We start from the raw sequence: 9,715 nt of genomic DNA, 5'->3' as shown, positions 1-9,715 counted from the left end.
AGGCTAACAAGGTCCTACATGATCCCCTTTACTTTTCTGACCTTATTTCCTACAATTCTCCCTCTGATTCTCCACATTCTATCCACATTGGCCATCTGGCTTTTCCTTGAACATGCCAGTCAGGCTTTCATCTTATTCCCTCCACCTGGGAATGCTCTTCCTCCAGATACCTTCTTCATGCTTGTTCCTTCACAAGCTTTAGATCTTTATGTGAATGTCATCTCTTCTGGGACACTCCCTAGTCCCTTACCTAAAAGTGTACCCTCTCACACATATATACTACTTAGCTCAAACTGTTTTTTCAGTCTGTATCATTGTGTAACATACTATATATTAATCTTTTTATTGCTGTATCATCTCACTAGAATGCAAGCTCTACAAGGGTAGTATTGTGCACTAATACTTACTTCATTTACTCAGAATTTAGAACACTGCATGGTAAATCAACACATATTCTTTAATCTTATTTTATTTTGTTTTACTTTATTTTTGAGAAAAGATCTCACTCTGTTACCTGTGCTAGAGTGCAGTGGTATGATCATAGCTCCCTGTAACCTCAAATTCCTGAGCTTAAGTAATCTTACCACCTCAGCCTCCTGAGTAGCTAGGACTACAGGTGTATGACATCATGCCCAACTAACTTTTCTTATGTTTTGTGGAGATTGAATCTTGCTATGTGGCCAGTGATGGTCTCAAACTCCTGGCCTCAAGCAATCTTCTCACCTCTGCCTCCCAAAGCACTGGGATTATAGGAGAGAGCCACTGCATCCAGGTTAATCTTAAAATAAGATGACACACACAAAAAACTAAAGAATAGTTGGTACACAGTAGGACCACAAATGTGTAACTCCACACCACTTCTCCAGTACTCTATTTAAAAATGAGGGGAGGTATCTTATCTACCTTACTAGTTGTTCAATTCCTTTTGATATATTAGGGAAAAAAAGCTTACTTATTAAGCTCTAATGATTCTCAATTCTAATGACTTCTTAAAAAGTATTGAAATATGAGAGTGTGTTTGGTTGCAGCAATGACTGAGAGTTTCTACTGACATTTAACACTTGAGAGGCAGAGATGTTGAACATCTTACAATACCTGGGACTGACCAAGAGGTCCCCAAAATAGTAAGAGCATACAAAATGCCAAGAATTTCCTTTTAAGATAGATCGAAGTAAGGGAAGACAATATAATAACTTGGACTGACCATTTAAGATTCTATATGTAACGATGACTATAGGATTCATAAAAATCAAGTATTTATTAAAGTTTATGAATGTTAAAAAGGAATTTCTTAAAGAATATTTCAAGTTCCATTCCTGTAAATAACTAATTCACATAGAACATGGTAGAAAGAGAGAACGACATTAATTAAAAAATTTAAAGGACACTCACGAGTGGAAGGTATCATTGCTTTGCTGTTCGCAGAAGATGCCTACACAGTCCTTCTGTTCTTTTGGAGTATAGCCTTTATCATATAATTGTGTCAGTCCAATTGTGAAAGAAAACAAAACAAGAAGGAACATCCCCAGAAATTTTCCAAAGTCTTGTAACATTTGTCCCATTGAAATCTGTGAAATACATCATATTAGTATTCATTAAAATTATCAGAAAAACAAAATATTAAGGGACCCAGCAATAAAAGCAAGACACCACAGGCCACTCCCTTTATTCCATCTGGTTGAGATATTTTAGCATTTTGAAAACAACAAAAATCCAGTGGCCTAAAAAAAGCCATTTTAATCATGCCAACACTGTGGGTGGTACATTCCATCTGAATCAGGTCAGCAGAGGACCTTGCTCCTGTGATAGTAGAGGCAGAGACATGGAAGTTTGAGAAAAGGCCTTATGTGCAAGGTATAAAGGAAAATGTCCTGTTCAAACCTAAAGGGAAATGCTTACATTTATGTAACTTCTTAAAATTTACAAATACAAAATGATTATGACACAAAGTATTTCATCTGATTTTTGCAACTAATTCTAAATCAATTCCTAAAAGACAAAACTTCCTCCTTCAGGACTGCCCTTCAAATCTGTAAAATTTGTAGAAATACCACCTTTCCCTTTCCTGATTATTTTGTCCCCCGGCCCCCATTTGCCTAGAATTTTAACAATTGTAATTTTCTCAACAAATCAGCGTTTGCCTTCACTGGCTTTTCACTATCACTTTTGTTTTCTAGTTTATTCATGTTACTCTCATCTTTATTTCCTTTCTTCAGTTTACTTTACAATTTTTCTCTTTTTAGTTTCTTCCTTAGTGGAATATGAGGTCACTGGTTTTGTACTTTCTTCTATAGGGTATTCAGGGCTATACATTTCCCCCGTAAATACTGCCTTACTGGCATCTCACAAATTTTGATATAGTCTATTTTCATTTTCATTCATTTCAAAGCACTTTCTAATTTCTCTTTTAAATGTCTTCTGTGGTCTATAGGTTATTTATAAGTGTGTTACTCTATTTCCAAATACTTGGGATTTTTCAGAAATTTTTCTGTTATTCATTTCTAATTTAATATTAGAAATGTGGTTTATTATTGTGGTTTGTTTTATAGCTCAGAATAAGGTCAGTCTTGAATAATGTTCTATGTGCACTTGAAAAAAAAATGTGTTATTCTACGGTGTTGAGAGGTGTGCTCTATAAATATAATTTAGGCTAAATTGAGCGTGTGTCACTCGGATCTTCAGTATACTCACTGCTTTTTCTGTTAATATATCCATCAATTATCAAGAGAAGGGTATTAAACACATATTTGTAGATTTATGTATTTCTCCTTGCAGTTCTACCAGGTTTTAACTTCATATATTCTGAAACTCTGCTATGGATATGCGCACAACTGCGCACAACTATGTTAACTGTTATGTCCTTTCAATGGACTGAACTATGTATCATTGTGAAGGGATCTATTTATTCTTATTTATCTTTGCTATGAAATCTATGGTACATGCTATTAATACACGTAGAACCACTTCAGTTTTCTCCTGATTAATGTTAATGTGGTTTGTCTTTTCCCATCCTTTTCCTTTTAAGGCATTTATGTGTTTCTTTAAACAGCAAACAGTTCAGTCTTGCTTTTTTAAAATCCAGTCTATCAATCTCTGCCTTTTGACTGGGGTGATTTATACTTAGTAAGATAAATTGATATTGTTAGGTTCAAGTCTATGATGTTGTTATTTTCCCCTTGTTAGTTTATCTGTTCTTCATTCCTTTTTCCTCTTTGCCTTCTTTTGAATTATTTTCTATGAATCCACTTTACCTTCTTTGTTGGCTTATTAACTATTTTATTATATAGGGTGCTTCAGGGTTTATGGTGTACATCTTTAACTTAAAATAGCCCATTTTCAACTGATATTAAAGTACTTCATGTATTATACAAGAAGTTTACAAGAATATATTTCCATTTCTCCCAGCTTGTCCTTTATGTTATTGTTTTTGACATTTTACATATGTATGGATATATGTTATAAGCCCTATATTATATTTCATAAAACAGCAAGTTATCTTTCAAAGAGATGTCAACTAAAAATGTCAACTTTCAGTGATGTGGTTATCATTTCTTTGTGTACAAATGTAATTCATTCCTTTTATTCATTGTTTTGTTTAGATCCTTATTTCCATATGGCATTGTATTCTTTATACCTGAATGACTTCCTTTAATATTCTTTGTACTGCTAGTCTACTGGTGATGCACTCTTTCAGCTTCTGTATTTCTGGAAAGTCTATATTTTACCTTCATTCCTGAATAGTATTTCACTGGATACATAAATCCAGCATGACAGTTGTTTATTCTTCCAGTGCTTTAAAAATATTGCTCCAATACATCCTTGCTTGCATTTCTTTTCTGACAAGAAATATTTTGTCACTTTTTCCCCCATATGATGACCTGTTACTCTGCTTTGAAGATTTTCTCTTTATTACTGATTTTGAACAATCTGGACAGGATGTGCCTTGGTGTGATTTTCAATGTTTCTTGTGTTTGGGATTCACTGAAATTCTTAGATCTATGGATCTATAGTTTTCCTCAAATTTGGAAACTTTCAGCTATTATTTTTTCAAATATTTATTGTTGTCTCCTCCTTAGGGACTCCAATTACTTATGTATTAGGCCACTGACATCCCAAATTTCACAGAGCCTCTCTTCATCTTTAAAACTCCTTCTACCCCATGTTCGTTTGAAAAGTTTTTATCGTTATCTTTTCACCTTTACTAATACATTCTTCTACAATGTCTAAGCTGCCATTAATCAAATCTATTGCATGTTTCATGTCACATATTGAAGTTTTCATCTCTAAAAGCTTGATTTGGTTATTTTCCCCTATATCTTCCACGTTTCTACTTAACTTTTTGAAAATATGGAATCCAATGATAATAAATGTTTTAGAGTCATTATCTATTAATTTTAATAACTGTGTAACCTTTGGATAGGTTTCAATGAACATATTAAAGTTACTTGCAAACAGCTTAATCCTTATAGATCTTGCTTTTCAGGTTTATTTGGTGGGACCTGAGTAGTTTGTAGTCCAGAGATAATTATTTCCAACTACTGAGGCAAGAAGTTTCTGAGTATTCTACCTAATGACCAGTGTATTATGGGATTTTTCAGTCTGGCTATAATGGAAAGGCACTATCCTGGCCTGAGTGAACTCTAAGCAGTATAGCCACTAAACTTGTCAGATGTATTTTTTCTAGGGAAAAAATTAGTATGTCCTCCCATGCATATGCTAATTGGTACTCTGCTGAATACTCAAAGGAGACCATCTGCAGATCTCCATAATTTTCTCTCTGTGCTGCTCTGGCCTCTCCAGTATCCCTTCTTGCAAACTCTAGCCTTTAGGTTTCTTCAGACTCTCAGATCTTTCTCCTAAACCTAGAATTCTACCAGGCTCTGACTGCACTTACACTGCACAATAGTCTAAAAATTCTCACAAGACAGTAAGCTTGGGGCAATCTTTGTTTCTCATTTCTTAGAGATCACTGTTGTTTACTAACTGTTGTCCAGTTTCCTATGAACTGTTGTTTCATATATTTTGTCTGTTCTTTTCTTCTTTTTGGTTGCTTCAGGCAAGATGATAAATCCAAACCTTGTTACTCCATGTTGGCTGGAAAAAGAAGTCAAAAATTGACTCTTCATTCCTAAACAGTATTATACTTTCTCCTTTTTAAACCCTTTGTAGAAATCTATAAAGAAACTTCAAGTACAGAAACCTACTAATATATCATCCATTTTTAGCTAAAAAAACAAAAACAATGTTCATGTAAAAATACTGCTGGACTCTTGACTTTTAAAGCATTGTGTAGATGACATTAGTGGCAAAAATAAATCAAAATAACAGAAAGTCTAAGCTAACATTTCATATAAATGTTTTGGAGAAACATAGAGATTTGTGCATATTTCATGAAAAATAAGTATGTAAATAAATTTACATAATGAAGGTCTGACAAGGTTAAACAAGCTTCTTTATTTCTTTCTCAGGGGATGTAATATGATAACACACACTGTGTATTCCCCAAAGAGGTATACAATGTATGGTGTGTCTCAAACTTACTTAATTCAGAATATCTCTTAGGACTTGATTAAGACAGCCACACTTCAGGAAACACTGTTGTAGGATGACAGCACAAGACTAATCAAGTCAAGTTTTTCCTATATATTTTGTTTTCCTATCCCTGTTTGGAGAATGTAATTATGGGTTTTATTTAAATAATCTCCTTTAAAAATATAAAAGACAATCTAAACTATTAAGTACATTTTGACTTATTGAAGAAAAATAAACATTGTTCAAATTTTCAGTATTTGAGATAGAATATTATAGAATTTTCAGTATTCTAAGATAGAATATTATATAAAGCTAGGAGAGTTGACCCCATCTTCTAAAAACCATCAATTACTAAGCTCTGTGGGGTAAATTCAACTAATTGTGAGTCCTTTTTGGGGTCAACAAACTTTGAATTTATTCTTAGATGCACAATAATTGTACTGCTTTGGACAAATCACATACCATCATAAAACCTCAATTTCCTTAACTATAAAGTACTATAAAGGATAAAGCTGAGCTATATGACCTTTGTAAAGTTTTTAGTTCTAAATATCCTATTTTTTAACATTACATTTAACATTTATTAAACAAAAGTGGAGAGTATTTTTAAATATAGCTCACATATTTTCAAAATCAGCCAGGATGATTATTTTTATTTACATTGGATCCTTTTATACTCAGAACCTAAACTTAATACTTTACATGTGAGATTCATTTTGGTACAAAGCAGCCTTTTGTTATTCTAGTGCCTGATATGTAACTATTTTTTGAACTTATCCATGTCCACGGAGTAGGAAAGGAGGCCAGTGGACCACAGCTTAAACAACTCTGAATACCTGAAAGCAAAGAATTATCAGCGAGACAGAAACAAAGTAGATAAACATGGTGTTTTAACTGCTAATTATTTTCAAAAGCAAAGTGACATTATAAGAGAACATTGTTTCAGGGGATAAGTAGAAAGATGTAATAATAATGACATCTGACAAAATGTTCTTCAAGAAATTTGAATTATTTACCTGTAGTGGACCCAAGATAGAGCTGGTTGTATACATAAAAAAGAGACGAAGATAACTCAGAACATTTGCGAATGCAAAAAGCCCTTCTGCCACCAGTGTAGGGTGAAATGCATCCCAATCCTTTCGATCAGCAAAATCATGGAACTAAGTTTAGGAAGAAAAAGTCAAATGTAAATAAGCTCTCTCATTGTGGGAAAATAAAAACAAATATTCTGACTGTTAAAAGAAAGCTGATTTAATTAAGTCTCCTTATAGAGATCTCTACTTCTGTGTCAATGGGGTTCTTTTTAAAAAAAATAGAAATAATGATATAATTAAACAAAAGATTTCTATACATGTGAGACAACAGGACTTACTTATGAAGACGTTTTCTCAGAAATTATATGATTTCAGAAAATTAAACAATTTTTAACATTGTCATTAAACTTTTTGCGAACAAAATGTTGGCTAGTTTTCTTAAATCTTACAACAAATTTTAAGTGTATGTGCTGTCAATTAATTCACTATCATATTAAATTAACTTAGTCCTTTTAACTGGGGATTCTCAAATAAACCATAGAAGTTCTTTTTTCCCTTTTAAATACAAAACAAAGATAGTTCATTATTGCACCTGGATATACAGTAGCCACGCATCCCAACTGCCTGGGACAGTCCAAGATTATCAGTTGTCCCAGCATAATTATCAATGTACTCCCTTTCACTCTCAGAATGTACTGATTTAGACAATAAACTATGTAAGTAACCCACTTCTAGAATTTAAAAAGTAAGTCTGAAAAAGAAATGCCTATTTATCAAACCATTTATCTCTATGTGATCAATTTTTACTTTCTTATAATTCCAGACTCTGGTCATTGAACATACCTAACAAACATGTTCCATACTACTGATTAATTAAAGAAATAAAAATTTTTACTAACATAAGATGTTATAACAATCAGATTCATTTTTCCATAACATATAAATTAGTCATAAAACAGAGAAAATTATATATTTTACTTCCTTGAATGTGACACCACAAAATTCTAAACTCAAAGTTTAAACAGTGACAGTTAACATAAAATACATGTTTTCATGTTATCATAAAACCCTTTCTGGGCTTGCAGGAGCTTAAATCTTGATGAAAGTGAAATTGTAAGATATCTATATGAGTAAATTTCTGTCAATTTCTAAAAAAATATACAGTCATCAGAAAAATGATCACTTTTTAAACTGTGAAAGATAACAATTTGGAATTTGTAAAATACTACATAGTGACTTCCCCATTCAGATAAACTTTTTTTCCCAATAAATATAAAGATATTTAACGCTAATCATTTAAATTACTTTGTGTTCTCATTTTAAGCATATATAGGTCAATGAGCTAAATGAACCTAGCTCAGATATAAGGAATTCGCATTTAATACAAAGAAAATGCCTAGACAGATCTAGTTTTAAATCCAGTCTTGGTTTCTTACTGTGTGGTCTTGGGCAAGTTATTTAATATCACTAAGCTTCATTTTTCTTATTTGAAAAATGGGGGCAAGGACCTCTGTCTCATAGAATCCCTGCAAAAATAAAATGACACAAAGTATACCAAATATCAACCATGGTGCCTATCATACAATAGGTAAACATCATGCAAAGCAATAACATCCTTTAATACTAATGTAAAGGTAGGAAACTATGTGTGCACAGATAGGTTTAAAATGAAAACACAGATTTGGGACACAGATTTGGCTCAATGTAACTCTAAGTTACACAGCTAAATATCTTGGGTTTTTTCCAGAATAAGCTTCAATTATGCCTTCAATTAACATAATAAATAGTCACCTTATTGTGAGCAACCACTTTGAGGGCAAAGGTTGCCAAATAAAGGGAATTCATGACAAAACTAAGTTGATTACGTGATTCTTCTAAAAAGTCTTCCAGCCCTTCATACCAGAGTCTTTTAATGTCTGACCAAATCATTCCTTTAAAAAAAAAAAAAAGGGAAGAAAAAAATCAGATACTTTCTTAATTCAGTAATAAACTAAATAATACTTTCAGACTAAAGTATTAAATAAATAACAGTTGGGCTAATTACACCCTTGTTGAAAGAAAAAAAAAGGTAAATTTGAAAGAAAATAACCTTAAGCTTCATCTTTGCCAAAAGGAGATTTTAAATGATGTGAAACAAGCATAAAAAAGGAAACAAATCGATGCTAGACACACAAATACACGTGCGTGCGCGCGCGCGCACACACACACACACACAAAGGGCCCAGTCCTTGATCCTTTTTTTCCATCTACACTCACGACTTTAGTGATCTCACTCAGTCTAATGGCTTTAAATACCAGCTACATGGCAAACACACTCAAGTTTATATATTTTAGCTCAACCTATATTCATACAATACTCTCCTAAGTTCAATTTATAAAGGCACGCGGCTACTCTACATCTCAAACTGGATGTCCTAACATGTCCAAACTGAATTACTAGTCCCTGCCCCCCAATTCACTACATTTGTGCACATCTTTATCAATGTTGATGACCACTCCATTCTTCTAGTTGCTCAATTCAAATGTCCTTGAATCATCCTTGACTCCTGCACTTCTTTTAAACACCATATTCAATGCAAAAGCAAATCCTGTTGCCAGTGTTTTCAAAGTACCTGTATTTAGGATCCAGCTTTTCTCACAGCTACTTCAACTTTAAGCCACCATCTTTCTTGCCTGAGTTACTGGAATAACTACCTGGTTTCCTTACTTGTCATCTCCCTAAAATCTTTTCTCAATATAGCACTGAGTATGATCCTTTGAAAATACAAGTACTTCCTGCCTCAAAACCCTTTTAGTAGCTCCCAGAGGAGAAAGGATTAACCGCAGGTCCAAATTCTTTCTTCATGGGAATAAAACTTCAGGTTGCCTTCTACTAAAGTAGTTTCCTTGAAAAAATACTGTTAAAAATATGGAAGAAGGCTCGGCGCCTATAGCTCAACCGGCTAAGGCGCCAGCCACGTACACCTAAGGTGGCAGGTTCGAATCCCCCCCCGGCCAAAAAAAAAAGAACAATAAATAGAAAAATTGAAAACTTCAAAGCCAATATCATGGCAAAAATCCTCTTCCACGTGGAGCGAAGCAATAAACTAAAAGCCGTATCTTGAATTCTAAGAATTTAAACAAGCAACAATTTTTTAAAAAGAAAAAAA

General features: G+C 33.3%; 1 protein-coding gene across 2 annotated transcripts in view; it reads right to left on the bottom strand.

Annotated features, from left to right (window-relative positions):
• Positions 1-9,715, bottom strand: part of TRPC1 (transient receptor potential cation channel subfamily C member 1) — a 51,800-nt gene that overhangs the window by 3,105 nt on the left and 38,980 nt on the right. For both annotated transcript variants that reach the window (XM_003789459.3, XM_003789458.3), the window contains 3 exons: positions 8,358-8,497; positions 6,549-6,692; positions 1,393-1,568 (listed from right to left, as the gene is read on the bottom strand). In XM_003789459.3, the coding sequence (XP_003789507.1) occupies positions 1,393-1,568; positions 6,549-6,692; positions 8,358-8,497 (460 nt within the window). The remainder of the gene's footprint in view (positions 1-1,392; positions 1,569-6,548; positions 6,693-8,357; positions 8,498-9,715) is intronic.

This window comes from Otolemur garnettii, unplaced genomic scaffold, assembly GCF_000181295.1.
Source record: "Otolemur garnettii isolate 467f Iridium unplaced genomic scaffold, OtoGar3 scaffold00032, whole genome shotgun sequence".
NCBI classification, from domain to species: Eukaryota; Metazoa; Chordata; class Mammalia; order Primates; family Galagidae; genus Otolemur; species Otolemur garnettii.
The sequence above is the reverse complement of the archived record's forward strand: the minus strand, read 5'-3'. Positions and strand labels throughout refer to the sequence as shown.